Consider the following 15470-nt stretch of genomic DNA (forward strand, 5'->3'; position numbering starts at 1 on the left):
GGTGTCGGGAGCATGAAGAGCAGGAATAGCTGAGGAGGAAAATGTTCTCGCCAGAAAAGAGGGAGGCAGCTGTCTGAGTCCACTTTATTGAGTGCTGTAGCATTTACACAGGTCAAGGGAGACAGGCAATGGGCCATGGCTAAATAGACCCCCTCTCCAGGGTTTCTGCTTGAGAGGGATGAGGACTGGTTGGTTCAGGACGGTGCAAGCCACCCCCTTCTCCTCCCCCAGGAGAGGCTTCCTCCCTCCCACAGAGCTACAGCAGCCTGGGCTTGCCGGCTTCACTATGCCCATCAGAGGAATGGTTCCCACCTAAATGCCAACACAGGAGAAGAGTGAGGGAAGGAGCCTCAGGGTGAGCAGTGTGGATGCCCCAGGAGCAGAGCTGGTCCCAGAGGCCCAGGCTGGCCTGCTGAGTTGCACTGGCTGCTCCCGGAGCCAAGGCCTCATGGCTGCAGGAATGGTGGGTCTGCAGCCAGCTCAGCATCAAGCCCACAGAGGACGCTACAGGCAGAGGCTTTAGCGTCTGGCTTTTATTGGTTGTTTACTCAAACCCAGCATTTAAAAAAAAAGTCACCTGAGGTGGTAGTTCAGTCCCCGGTGGAGGCAGGGGCAGGCCAGTGGTCACTTGGGAAGAAGGTGCCAACGTGGTATGATGGGTCCTTCACATGTAGTACCAAGCCAGGAGGCTGGCAACCAGGGCCACACCAGCGGCCAGAATGAACTGCAGGCTGGGCTGACTCAGCACAGCCAGGGCTGTTCGGAAGGGGCAGCTGCTGCCCTCCAGGGCACCTGTGTGGTGGCACCAACAGGGGACATGGCATCAGTGGGGAACATGGACACACCCACCCTGGGATGAGACTTTGGGACAGGCAAGACCTACCTCTGTCTGGTTTAGCAGCATAGTAGGGGCATTTACGCACGTCTCCCTTCCCATCGTGCACCAGAACTCCATCCTCCAGGATCTCTCTGGCCAACAAGGAGCCAGCCTGGTCCAGTTCATTGAATATCTGCAGGAGCAGGGGATGAATAGCCATCACTGGACTGCATACACTCTGCTCTCAGAAATCTCTCTCCTCCCCTGAGCAGAGGGAGCTAGAACCAGCAAGACTTGCACAGGAGAGCAAACCAGTACATCAGCAGCCCTAGTGAGCAGCAGGCACCACCACAGCGACCTCACGCTTCTCCCTGGCACAGCTCTTGAAGTGGGACCACACCTGTGCTGCAGCATCTCACCACTGCTGACTCTGGTGGCTCCACCCTGGGCACTGACCAGACAACACAGCCCACAGCTGGAACTCCCAGGGAGAAACAATGAGAACAGAACAAAAGCGCTGTCCCACGACAGGCTGTGAGCGCTGGCACTTTCCCATTGTCAGTGGCTAGGTTTTTTTTTTTTTTTAATTTTTTTTTTTTTTATTATTTATTTATGATAGTCATACAGAGAGAGAGAGAGAGAGAGGCAGAGACACAGGCAGAGGGAGAAGCAGGCTCCATGCATCGGGAGCCCGACGTGGGATTCGATCCCGGGTCTCCAGGATCGCGCCCTGGGCCAAAGGCAGGCGCCAAACCGCTGCGCCACCCAGGGATCCCAGTGGCTAGGTATTTTTACTGAATGACAGGAACATGAGACAACTGAGGCCCCAGCAGGCTTGCTGATGTCAGACTAATCTGACAGGCCTGCAACTGGGGCTGGAGCCTCACTCCCCGTCCTGGCCACTCTCCTGGTGCTGAGGGCTGGCCTGGGCCCCGGGACAGAATCAGCCTCCCCAGACTTGGCCGCATCTAACAGTCATTTGTAAACAGAGTTCTCCTCACTCTCCTTAGTTCTGTGAACTTATCAAGTGAGACTTTTCATAGCAACCCTTGCTAAAAAAGGAGGAAATCCACTCAAGACAATCCTGTGGTGAGAGAGGAGACAGCTTTATTCTCTCCGAACCCTCAGTGCTAGGACCTCACCCTCCCCAAAGTAAGCACACAGGGCACCTGTCAAACAGCGGAGCCATCACTGGGCTCATGCCCTCTGGCCGATTTGGTCCTGTACTTTCTGGCAGCCCACAGCTCAACTGGCCTAATGCACGGAAACCTGTTTGGGCAGCTCTGGATTGGCTCTTACCATCAGATGCCCCCCTCCAGCCCGAGCCCCAGCAGTACCTGCATGTTGTACTCAAAGGCCTTGTTGGCCTCCTCCACAATCCTTTCCTTGGTCTTCAGGTTCAAGTCCAAGGCATTCATCCTGGCCCGGTACAACTGTTTGAACTGTTGTGCATTGTCCACGTTCTCAAACAGGTAGAACTGGGTCCCTTCTCCCGTGCTAGGGAGTTTCAGGGCCCGCTGGGCCACCTTCTTCAGCACCTGGCCCCCCGAGAGGTCCCCCATGTAGCGGGTATAGGCATGGGCTACCAGCAGCTCTGGCTCATTCTGCCCCACGTAGTGGATCCGCTCCACATACTTTTGGGCAGCCTTAGAGCACTGCACCTTCTCCTCCCAGTCCTCACCGAAGAAATACTCCATGTCCTTGGTCAGTGCCTCCTTCCGGTGTAGTTCCGTGGGAAAGTACAAGGGGGCAAAGGCTGGGTGGTCTTTGTTGCGTTCCATTTCCTCCTCGAGGGCAGAGTATGTGAAGTAAAGTGCAGTTGTGGCCAGCTGTTGAGGGTAAGGGGAGACCATGGCAAAGGGCTGCAGGCCTTGCCCAGCGAGCATGTCTCATGAGCCCACTGATCCCACCACCCCGATCCCCAGAAGCCCATGTTTATACAAGGAATCATTTCACACCCAGGAAACTTCATGTTCCTTAAAGAAATGACATGGTGAATTCTTTGGAACGTGGATACTTCTGCTTCCTGCATATCACTGCGATGCTATTCTATTTAAGCCACATGAAACCGCAGTCTGCTATCAATGGAGTGGCGAGCAGGTGAGAAGAGGCCCAGCTGCCACCTCACAGCAGCTCCAAGGGGATACTCCTCATGGGACCAAGGCCCCCAACGTGACCCCATCCAGGACCAAGGGCACCCACCTTAAACAGCTCCTTCCTGATGTTGCCTTTCAGGAAGTCCTTGACAAACTGGGTGTTTTCTGCCCGGTCATGTGCTTCCTTGGTCCCTTCCTTCAGGAGCTCGGAGAGGTCAGCCATCCTGTGGAGATGGGTGTGAGTGCATGTGTGTTAGCCCTGCTCGGTCTCAGGGTGGCCCCCGCTGAGCTGGAGGCAGAAGCTACTTAAAACTCCACTGCAGGGCAGCCCTGGTGGCTCAGCGGTTTAGCGCAGCCTGCAGCCCGGGGTGTGATCCTGGAGACCCTGGATCGAGTCCCACGTCGGGCTCCCTGCGTGAAGCCTGCTTCTCCCTCTGCCTGTGTCTCTGCCTCTCTCTCTCTCCTCTCTGTGTATACTCATGAATAAATAAATAAAATCTTTAAAAAGAAAAACAAAAAACAAAATTCCACTGCAGCACTAACACAGTCTGGCTGGGGAGCAGGCAAATGTGAATGGGCCCCAAGGATGTGGGCGCCATGTGGGATGATGGGCCTGTTCCTGAACAGTCCGTGTCTCTGTGAACCCCCCCCAAATGAACAATGCTTGGTCTCTTTGGCCACCGTGTGCCTGAGGAAACACACTTCTGATCCCACCAATATTTGCTGGCTTCTCCAGGGAGCAGCCAGTCTTTGCGAACGTGTTTCACAGAATCGTGCTGTGACGGACTGTGGATGTCCCTCCCTTGCCGCCTTCCTCCCACCCTGACCCATAGCCTGTGCAGGTCTCCATGTCACTGGGCCCAGGTGTAGGATCAGAATGAGAGGGGCCAAGGCAGGACCTAGGTTTGTACCACTTAAAATGACACAGATGGGGATCCCTGGGTAGCGCAGCAGTTTGGCGCCTGCCTTTGGCCCAGGGCGCGATCCTGGAGACCCGGGATCGAATCCCACATCGGGCTCCCGGTGCATGGAGCCTGCTTCTCCCTCTGCCTGTCTCTGCCTCTCTCTCTCTCTCTCTGTGACTATAATACATAAATAATAAATAAAAATTTAAATAAAAAAAAATAAAATAAAATGACACAGATGGTGTATGCTGACAGGTGCCACAGACCATATGTGACAAGGCAAAGGCCGCATGACCCAAAAGATGAGCAGCTCATGTGGTCCACACAATCCATCCACTAGAATGACAAAACCTTGGTCCCTCACGGCCCACCCTTTGCTAGCTTTTCTAAGAGATTAGTTCCTACCACCTACATGCTAAGAATCATTTATTATTAGCAATTATTTCAAGACATAAACAGGGGGGATCCCGGGGTGGCGCAGCGGTTTGGCGCCTGCCTTTGGCCCAGGGCACGATCCTGGAGACCCGGGATCGAATCCCACGTCGGGCTCCCGATGCATGGAGCCTGCTTCTCCCTCTGCCTGTGTCTCTGCCTCTCTCTCTCTCTCTCTGTGACTATCATAAATAAATAAATAAATAAATTAAAAAAAAAAAAGACATAAACAGCACTTTGTCAGTGACAGCACTACAATGAGAAGAAGAACAATGGGAAAGAGGCTCTGGTCACTCAAGGCTTAGTAAGAACTGTCCCTACCCAGTAGGAAAAACCCTGGAGTCAGAGCTACTCCTACATTCTAAGTGGTGGAAAACACTGGAAAAGGTGCCAGGTTTGTCTGATGACCCTTTTTCAGCACAGATGACAAAACACCTAGGGTTTCAGAAAGAAAAAAGGATCTGAACTACCAATTCCATTCTTCAGCACTCCCTAGGGAAGCAGGGGGTAACTGCTCAGAAGCCCAGGGTGGTGTGTGGTATATATCTCTGCAATTCCAGTCAGGGGTGTCTGTGCGTGGTGGGATGACCCTGACCACACCCTGGTGTCTGAGGCCCACAGAACTCAACACAGTCAGCCCCCAGCCCTCACCTGGTGTGGTTTTCTTTATCTGAGGCCCCAGAGCTCCTTTTCTCTGACTCATCCACCGCCTCTGAGGTCTCCAGTTCCGCTGACATTGCTGCTGAGTGTGATTCTTGCTGTGCTCACTCTTCTGGTCCTGAGGAGACACAAGGAGCTGGTGACATGGCACCCATGGCAGTCCGTTCCCCCAAACACTTGCTGGAACTGCTTTCCTCTGAGCCAATAGAACAGAGGAGTCACTCACGTGCCTTAGAAATGTTTTCTTTAAAAATCAAGCTCTGCCATTACGGGGACCATTATTTGAATATGGACAAAATTTGAATATGGACAGTGGATTAGGTAACAGCACTGTACTAATATTGAACTTGCTGGTTTTTATAAATTGTACTGATTATATAAATGTCTTTGTTTTAGGAAACATATCCTGAAGTTCTCAAAAGTAAAGGGGCACACTGCAAGTTACTGTATAACAGTTCAGAAAAGTGTGTGTGTGTGTGTGTGTGTGTGTGTGTACATATTAGGGGGAGGGAGCAAGGAGATACGCAAGTAAAAGCAAATGAGGCAAAATGCTGGTGGTGAATTTGGATAAAAGGTACATAAGAGTTCTTTGAACCATTCTTACAATGTTTCTATATGTGTGAATAACCACATAGATAAAGCTTAAAAACAAAAAAGCAGCAGCAGGCACAGCAGCTCTGAGTGGGACACTGGCCCATCCCAGCTGTCGTCACTGTTCTCACCAGCAGGGCGGCTTTGTGTGCAGAGCAGGGAGCAGGGCACTAAATAGGAGCAGTAAACCACGCCGTTCCCAGCAGCTCCACAGACCAGCTGTATCAGGTACATGGAGTCACCAAGCAAGTGGAGACCAGCCCCAGCCTACTCCTGACTCTGCCAGGCTGAAGGAAATCATACAAGCTGGTGCACCAGTTCTCGCTGCTGCTGCTACCAGGGCGGAGCCTTTGTCAGCCAGGAAAATAGGGTCCAATACAAGCTAACCCCCCATCCTTGGAGGCCTCTACTCTGGCAGTGCACAGCAGCAGCTCATCTGGGGAACTTTCCAGATGAAGAGCAGCACAGGTATACCAGCTATAATAACCTATAAAACCAGAGCTACCAAATTAAGCCAAGGAAAGAAGAGGCCTTCATTTCTTACCTCAACCAGTGTCTATTTATTGAGCATTTTCTACATGTTCCACCAAGAAAAATAGGTGTCAAGGAGGACAAAAAAGTACAAGTAATGGTCCTTCAAAGGTATAAAGAAGAAAAGAAAAACCAACTTCTATCTCACCCCACAGATGTATCATTGCTAATGTTAGTATATATCCTGAGTTTTCTCTAGGCATGTAATTATATCTTTTTTATCTTTTTGGATATTGTAAGACATAGTTGGGCAGCACCGATGGCTGGAATCTAAAAAGAACAGATTTGGGATCCCTGGGTAGCTCAGCGGTTTAGTGCCTGCCTTCAGCCCAGGGCCTGGATCCTGGAGTCCTGGGGTCAAATCCCACATTGGGCTTCCTGCATGGGGCCTGCTTCTCCCTCTGCTTCTCTCTCTGTCTCTCATGAATAAATAAAATTTTTAAAAATCTTTAAAAAAATAAAGAGAAAAGATTTAAGTCATAGAAACAGGAGGGGTGGCTGGGTGGCTCATTCAGTTAAGCGACTGCCTTCTGCTCAGGTCATGATCCCGGAGTCCTGGAATTAAGCCCCACATCTCTGCTCAGCAGGAAGCCTGCTTCTCCTCCCTCTGCTTATACTCACTCTGTCAAATAAATTAAAATAAGAAAGGGAGAGAAGAGAAGAGAAGAGGAGAGGAGAGGAGAGGAGAGGAGAGAGGAGAGGAGAGGAGAGGAGAGGAGAGGAGGAGAGAAAGAGAAAGAAGAAGAGAAAGAAGACGAGAAAGAAGACAAGACGAGACGAGAAGGAGAGATTGGTTGCCAGGGGCTAGAGGTGGGGATAATAGGAAGAGGTTGGTAAAAGGGTACAAATTTTCAGTTATAAGATGAGTAAGGCCTGAGGATTTAATCAACAGCACGGTGACTAGAGTTAATACTTTATCGTGTAATTGAAATTTTCTGAGAAGTGTAGCTTTTAAGCATTATCACCAAAGAATATGTGTGATGATGCATTTTTTTATTCAATTATGGAAATCCATGGGACACCTGGGTGGCCCAGTGGCTGAGTGTCTGCCTTGGCTCAGGGCGTGATCCCGGATTCCCAGGATCGAGTCCCACATCGGGCTCCCTGCATGGAGCCTGCTCTCCTCCCTCTGCCTGTGTCTCTGCCTCTCTTTCTGTGTCTCTTATGAATAAATAAATAAAATCTTTTTAAAAAAATTATGGAGATCCATGATTATAGATCATCACACTGTATACTTTAAATACATTGTAATTTTACTTGTGAATTATACCTCAATGAAATTGGGGGAGAAAAAGCCCCAAAATATATAGAAAATGGGACCTTCTATTAAATCCAAATCAGATATACTCTCATCTCAAAAATGCTGATGAACTAACTGTATGGTCCATTAATGTTAAGTCCAGAATGCAAAGTTAGGTGGTCATCACGTGGAGAGAAGAGTATTCAAAGAGGTCTCCTGGAGGGACACCTGGGTGGCTCAGTGGTTGAGCATCTACCTTCGGTTCAGGGCATGATCCCAGGATTCTGGGATTGGATAGAGTCCCACAGTCCCTGTGGGGGAGCCTGTTTATCCCTTTCTCTCTGTGTCTCTCATGAAATAAACAAATAAAATCTTAAAAAAAAAAAAAAAAAAAAAGAGGTCTCCTGGAGAAGGGACGGCTTACCCAGGACCCTCAATGACAGACATCATTTGGGGTGGAGGAGGAGAAGGACCCTCAAGATCAAGGAACAATGTGAACAAAGTAAAATAGGACAGACCAGAGAGATACCATAAAACTGCCCAGCTACATATCCCTGTGTTCTTTTACCGAGGGGCCAAGGTAGACTTTGTTGGCTGCAGAATAAGCCCCACACCAGCTTGTCTGTGCTGACCTTTTACAGATCTTTACGAAAGAACATATCTGAGCTCTATGTCCTTGGGATCCTGAGAGTCAAGATTTATAACAGGACATTCAGCAGTCAGGCTGCTGAGAGAAGAGGGTGCTGGATGGGCACTCTGGGCCACCCAGTGGAGGGAAAGGGGCAGAGTAAAAGGTCCCAGAATCGCTAGACAGGTGGCAGGTGTGTGTGGCCATGCCAAAGACCTAGCCCAGCTCCCATGCTGCTTGCAGCTGAAACTAAAAGTGGGCAAAGGATAAATGCAATCTGGTTGATAAATGCAAATAGTAACTTAGGTAAACCTCCTGCACCTAGTTATCATGCTGCACAATAGTGATTATACCTATGATTAAATCTGATTATTGTTTCATTTGGTAATAACAGCACAGTCTGTGAGGGTGTGGTCTTGCCGGAGCAACAGGGCCTTTTGCATCTCTCAAAAATACAGGGATCCCTGGGTGGCACAGTGGTTTGGCGCCTGCCTTTGGCCCAGGGCACGATCCTGGAGACCTGGGATCGAATCCCCCGTCGGGCTCCCGGTGCATGGAGCCTGCTTCTCCCTCTGCCTGTGTCTCTGCCTCTCTCTCTTTCTGTGTGTGACTATCATAAATAAATAAAAAAAATTTAAAAAATATTTTTAAAAAATACAAAAGGGGGAGGGGTGTCTGTGCTGGGTAATTCATTCAGTGAAGCATCTGACTCTTGGATTAGGCTCAGGTCATGATCTCAGGGTCCTGCAATAGAGCCCTCATTGGGCTCTGTGCTCAGCCTGGTGTCTGTTTAGGTTTTTCTCTTCCTCTGCCCCCTCCTCCCGCTCACTCTTGCTCTCTAAATCAATCTTTTTTATTTTTTTTTTAAATACCAATGTGGGAAGGCCAGCTTCCACAGATGTCCACTCATCAAGACTTTATTTGTGTCAATCTCCCTTCAGGTACACCTTCCCCCTCACCTGGGAGGAGGCCCAACTCTGGCCCCAGAGGCAGGGCCACAGCTGTCTGTATCAGTGGTGGAGCTCCAGACCCCAGAAAATAACAAGTTCTCAACAAACATTTGCTGAATAAAAAAATCCAAAGGAAGGGCACCTGGCTGGCTCAGTCAGAAGAATGTGCAACTCCTGATCTCAGGATCATAAGTCGAGCCCCAAGTTGGGTGTAGAGATTACTTACATAAATAAAAACTTAAAAAAGAAATCCAAGGAAAGGAGGCAGGCAGGCAGTGGTCTCATGCATACTGCCAACAACAAGGCACCTGTGGACAACAAAAAGTAATCTGCTGTTGACTACTTCAATAGTTCTCTAAACTCAAAACACGATTTAACAATTTTGTTTTGAAAGAAAGATACTAAAAAAAAAAAAAAAAAAAAAAAGAAAAAGAAAGAAAGATACTAGCCTACTCCACTCAGAGGCAAGAATCCTGAGTCCTTAATATGAACTAAAAGCACCATCTGCAGAGATGGGCATACTAGAGAAGGCTCCATTAGTACAGTCAACCCACACAAGCATGGCCCAGGGAAGGAAGGTTGTGTCCATCCCTGGGGCCTGGTCACTGTTCTTCAAGGAAGTGGCTGTGTGGTGCAACATGAAGAAGCTACCTTATAATGTCAGAAACAAAGTCTTCTTCATTCTCTGAAAAGCTATGTGTCCAAACTTGGTCTGACTGGCCTCTACACTCGAATCCTTTTCTCTTTGCAGGAACCACTAGAATTCCTAGAAAATCAGGGACCAAATCATAAATGTAGAACCTTTCTAGACTTCAACTCCTCATTATAAACAAGAAGCTGTCTCACTCCCCCTGGAGTCTGCTTAGGTTTTCTTCTCCCCCTTTCGTTGTTGAAAAACAAACAAACAAAAAGGATTCCACTCTGGGAAATACACTTCAAAAAGTATTACTGGTAATCGGTACCAAAACGGTTAAGTAGCCATACTACTTAAAAAAAAAAAAAAAAATTAAAGAAATTAAAATTAAATTAAAAAATTAAAGAAAAAAGTCACACAGCCTAACAATACAGGGTAGGACTGCTCGAACAGAGTAAACAACAGAATCATGGCACAGCTGGGACAAGTTGATAGTTGATAAGCTACATCCACTATGGAAAAGTCTACATAGAGTTATTTTACATAAAGGACTCAAAATGCTGACTACAAGCATGTGCAAAATTATGTAAGTCAAACTGGCACCTGGGTGCCTCAGTTGGTTAAGTATCTGGCTCTTGATTTCAGCTGAGGTCACAATCTTAGGGTCATGAGACTGAATCCCACATGCAGGGCTCTGTGGTCAGCAAGCAGTCTGCTTAAGGAATCTCTCTCCCCCTCTCCCTCTGCCCCTCCTCTGGCTTGCACTCGTGTGCACGCTTTCTCTAAAATAAATAAATAAATCTTAAAGTATGTAAGTAAAAAAAAAAAAAAAAAGTACCTAAGTATAATGATGATAACAGGAAGGCAGTTTGGCAAAATATAAACAATTGTTTGACTTTTTAGCTAATTGGCTCCTTCTTTTATATATAGTGGCCCAATTCTCTTGACAAGGAGGAAGACAGGGGAAAAGAGAGAGGAAGAGAGATGGAGACAGAGTGGAAGTAGACCAAGCAAACAAGATAAGTTAAGAGCCTGCAGTGCACTAACTAGTCCACAGGGAGTCACTTGGGCCTTTACTTTGCTCTTACAAATTTCAGAAAGGTCCATATGCCCTGTGTTCTAATTCCAGAAAACTGTAACCCTCTGTTTATAAAATCTACCTCCATAACTCTGGTACTAGCTATTCATCTGATACAGGCTTTTAGTCTCACTCCAGATCTAATAGAAGTAGAAAAAATGTCCCATCACCAACGTTCCTTCCAGCAAACGAAGTTCCTTCCTATGGACCTGCCCAGCAGATCCAGAACACTCATTTCAAAGCCTTTGTTCCTGATAAATTGCAGGCTCAAGGCACTAGGGCTCCTGAAAGAAGAGACATATTCAAAGATATTAAATCCTCTTCCATGGACCCTCATGTCCTATAAACCTCAGAAAATCAGTGCAATGCTGCCAGACAGGACTACATTATCACTCATTCCCCATTTGGTGATTTAAAAAGGCACAGGGGTGTCTGGGTGGCTCAGTCAGTTAAGTGTCTGACTCTTGTATTTCGGCTCAGGTCATGATCTCTGAGTTCAAGCCCTATGTCAGGCATCCCACTCAGCAGGAGTTGGCTTGAAATTTTCTCTTTCCCTCTCCTTTTGCCTCTCCCTGCACTTGTGCTCTCCTTCTCTCTCTTTAAATAAATCTTAAGGGCAGCCTGGGTGGCTCAGCGGTTTAGCGCTTGCCTTTGGCCCAGGGCGTGATCCTGGAGTCCTGGGATCGAGTCCCACGTCGGGCTCCCTGCATGGAGCCTGCTTCTCCCTCTGCCTGTGTCTCTGCCTCTTTCTCTCTGGATCTCTCATGAATAAATAAATAAAATATTTTAAAAAATAAATAAATCTTAAGAAATAAGACAAAAAAGCACAATAAAGACAATCCATAATAATTCTTTTCCATTTTGATTCTTCTTTGCCCTGAGAAACTACTGAAGAAGGGAGGAGGTTGCAGAGGTCAGCCAGCACTAGAGAGCAAGGTGGGGGAAGGGGTTAGAAAATGCAAGGCAAACCTCCCTGGAATTAGAACAATTCTCTCACCTGACACTGGAATTGACGTGACCAGCTACCAGCTATAGATGCCCACAACATGAGCTGGTGTTGTTATCCCAATGCGCAGAGGAGGAAACAGCCAAAGGAAAGGTAGTAAGTGGTTGCTCGGACTCCTGTACTGGGTTGGCCATAGCTCCCACCCCTCCCTGCTAAATAGCTTCTGGTTGGGCACAAGGAGTCCCTGGCCTGCTTACCAGAAGGCTGTTCCTAGCTCAGAGTTTACTGCTGTATAGAACTGGCATCACATTAACAAGAGGCGATTATTCTTTGGCTTTCACAAGTGTTGTCATCATGTTTCCCCAGTTAAATCAGAAGCTTCCTACAAAGACAGATCATCAAGACTCCCTCAGACTCAGTTTCTCAGAGTCCAGTGCCATATTCCAAATCACATACAAGCCAGCACCCTGGGCAGTCTCCAACTTGAGTTGTAACTGCTGTAGATGCACAGACGGAATGCCTGAGAAAGCTAGCTAAATGGGGGTGGACAAGAAAATATTAGTTTAATTTACCAGGGGTACCCAGTTGGCTTGGTTGGAAGAATATGTGACTCCGTCTTGGTTGGGGTTGTGAGTTTAAGCCCTATGCTCGGTGTAGAGATTACTAAAAAAAAAAAAAAAAAAAAAAAAAAAAAAGTAATTAAATACCAAATAAAATAATAAACATTTTAATTGGGAAATTTTTTAAAAATTTGGTATTATGCCTCTAACTGGTATATAATCTGGTTTTGTCTTTCTTCAGATATCCCTCCCTTCCTTCTTCCCTTCTCTCTTATGGTTTGGATTTTCTAACTAATGACTTGTTTGTACTTCCCATGCCTCTAAGCTGGCCAAGGCCCTTCTCATCCCATAGGGCCCAGTTAGGCTGGCTTCTGCATTTACCCAGCTGTGTTTTCTCTGCTACCCTGGTCTCTGGGTCCAGAAGGCCCAGGGTCTCCCTGCAATCCCTGACCCCCTCTGACTCCTCCAAACAGGCCTAGTTTTCCATCAACTTCCCCTGCCTCCCCACCCCGGGAGACTGCTCCTCACCCGATTAGCTGTGATGGCAGGCAGTCCATGGGGCTCTATTACTTTTTATAGCCAGCACTAGAAGGAATGAAGACTCCAGTTTCTTTTGTCTGAAGGTCTACTTCTGGTCATTGGTGCAGCTTCCTTCCCACGGCCCAGGGGTGTGTACCTACGTGTTCCACTCTTTGGGTTCAATAACTGTATACATCTTTGTCTATGATCTCACCTCGCCCACTTTTATTGCAACATTCAAGAGGGTCACAGTTCAAAAATAATGTATTATCTCTCACTGAAACTATGGGCATTATGTGCCCCACAAATGTTTTTAGATAAACACAAAATACAAGAATCCCAGACTCTCTCTATCCTGGATTATAGCATCTATTCCTTCTCCATATGCCCTAAAGGCCTTTCATGTTTAAGTGAGAAAATATCTTTTTCCGTTTACCAATACCATAATCAGGCCAAGTCAATTCTTAGTGTTGCCACACAGTCCTATCAGGCCTCAGCAGATATAAATAAGTGGGTTGTTTACCTAAAAATTATTTTCTGAATACATGTCTACCTAAAAATAAATTCTAACAACCTAGTTATAAACCCTATATATGATCTGGGAACAAAGAACCCTAGAGCTACTATAGAGGGAAGAAACTGGGAGCAGGAAGGTACAGATCTTGAGCCTCCAAATCTCTCTCTACATTTTTCACCTGTAGGAATGAGTATCTGCCCAGCGTTCCATTCCACAACACTAGGAGGATCAAATAAGATAACGATTGTGAAAACACTTAAAAAATGTTAAATTCTACAAACGCTACAAAAGGAATTGAGAATGAACCCAGTTCATTCAACTAGCTAGTTTACTAGCTAGTCTGCCCCCAAAAGATACCCCAGGTGAGCTTTTCAAACCTTACTAGGACACCAGGAAACTCTCAACAGGAGGAAGAAGCCCTGTTTCCGGATGTGGTGTGGAGAAGAATTTATTCTCCTTGGCACTGTTTACAATCCAGCATTGACAAGGGCAAACCCCACACCAAGGGCCAGTTTTGTGTGCCATTCAGTGAATCAATGTGCAGAAGAAGTGCCATTTGTCTTAAGTAAACAGTCACTTGACTGGCCCTGCTTGGCTCCCAGACCTCAGGGAGGCTGGAAGGTAGAGGGGGGCTGGGGAGTGACACTTATGGACCTGTCAGTTTACTGGGACCAATTCTGGGCTCCTGTTAACTGTTGATTATTGCTATAGACTCACCTCACCTTTGGGAATGGAAAGGCAGCTGGGCCTTACACAAAGAGTATGGTCTTTAGAACTGTAAAGATTTGGATCTGGACTCCCAGTGCTGAGTAGCTACATTGCTGTAGATAAGTCATAACTCCCTAAAGGCTGAATCTCCTCATCCATAAATAGGGTAACTCCCTTTGACCCACATTTTTAAATATGCTCTAAGGACTAAATGAGCTAATGTGCATGTAAGTGTTTCATGAAATGTAAGGCTGCCTCAAATGTTGATGATCTCTTACTGAGGAAGTTGTTGGAAGAAAATGTGCAGCTGAGTGATTATGAAACCCTGAGGAAGACGACAAAATCCAGTGAATCCACAGATAATTATGAGCAGGTCATACCTGAGGACTTCTGAGTTGGCCCTAATCCTCTGGCAGTGCCAGGAAATGGGAATACCTGTTCTTTCCAAGAAGAGACATGTGACCACTGCAGCTAGAAAATCCTCACTGCAGATGCTAGATGATCCTGGCTGAGCCAGATGCTGGGAGTTGTGGGTGGGGTTGAATCAGCCCTAACCCAACAAGGCACCTGATGAGAGAGGCCTCCCAAAACTCTGATGAAACCACATTATCTAGGTCAACAGCTTCTGAATTTATACAAGAAATGGCCTGAGGTCTCCTCTGAACTCTGCTACTACCACTCCTCAGGAAATCTTACACACAAATTTCATCCTTTTCATTTTAATAACTGGATGAATTCAATCCCATAGTTCATTGACTGGATAACTATTAACCTCTTGATAAAGAGCAAGTTTCAGACAAGGAATCCTGGAAAAGTAGAGACACCAGGGACACAAAACTATTGCATCAGATTTACTAAGCACACATTTGCACATCTGGACAATAAGCAACCAGAAAGCAAAACAACCACTAACTAGTCCAAAGGCACTAGCTGCTTAGTAACCTCAAAAACGGACCACTCAGGAAGTCCAAGACTTCTCTGGTGGCCTTTCTTTTTTACTGGGGCTGGGGGTGTGCTCATCTCTAGCATGTTCAAATACAAATGAGCAAGCATTCAGAGTAGACATTGGGGATGAAACCTGGAAAGATCTGAGTAGGGACGCCTGGGTGGCTCAGTGGTTGAGCACCTGCCTTCAGCTCAGGCCATAATCCCAGGATCCCTGTATTGAGTTCCAGATCAGGCTACCTGCGGGGAGCCTGCTTCTCCCTCTGCCTGTGTCTCTGCCTCTCTCTGTGTCTCTCATAAATAAATAAAATTTAAAAAAATTTTTTTAAAAAAAGAGCTTGGAGTAGGGGCCAGGAGCCTACTGTTGGTGCTGCCGAAGAGAAGAACTGGTAAAGGGACTTCCTACTATGAACAATAAAGACTCCTGTTCCCTGAATGTCACTCCACCTCATATGAGAGGACCATGTCTTAGGGCTGAGAAGATGAAGACTCTTTCCCATGAGAAGTACCCGGGGCCAGGGCTGAAGCCCTGACTGAATTCTAAAACGGGTAGGACCACATTTTATAAGAATACCTCTGCCTGTGTCTCTGCCTCTTTCTCTCTCTGTGTCTCTCATGAATAAATAAAATCTTAAAAAACAACAACGTGTACTGTTTAAAAAAATAAATAAATAAAATAAAGCCTAGGGGCAGCCAGGGTGGCTCAGCAGTTT

The 15470-nt window shown here is 46.9% G+C and overlaps 1 protein-coding gene across 3 annotated transcripts in view; it reads right to left on the bottom strand.

Moving 5' to 3' along the window:
* Positions 1 to 72: 72 nt before the first annotated feature.
* The window catches only part of HMOX2 (heme oxygenase 2), a 31147-nt gene continuing 15749 nt past the window's right edge, over positions 73 to 15470 (bottom strand). For 2 of the 3 annotated variants that reach the window (XM_041747421.1, XM_041747423.1), the window contains 5 exons: positions 4902 to 5028; positions 3020 to 3137; positions 2155 to 2646; positions 884 to 1010; positions 73 to 792 (listed from right to left, as the gene is read on the bottom strand). In XM_041747421.1, coding sequence (XP_041603355.1) covers positions 665 to 792; positions 884 to 1010; positions 2155 to 2646; positions 3020 to 3137; positions 4902 to 4987 — 951 coding nt within the window. In that variant the 5' untranslated portion in view covers positions 4988 to 5028 and the 3' untranslated portion in view covers positions 73 to 664. Of the gene's footprint in view, positions 793 to 883; positions 1011 to 2154; positions 2647 to 3019; positions 3138 to 4901; positions 5029 to 9076; positions 9159 to 15470 lie in introns of all 3 variants that reach the window. The other variant, XM_041747422.1, reaches the window with a different exon arrangement.

This window comes from Vulpes lagopus, chromosome 3, assembly GCF_018345385.1.
Source record: "Vulpes lagopus strain Blue_001 chromosome 3, ASM1834538v1, whole genome shotgun sequence".
NCBI lineage: Eukaryota > Metazoa > Chordata > Mammalia > Carnivora > Canidae > Vulpes > Vulpes lagopus.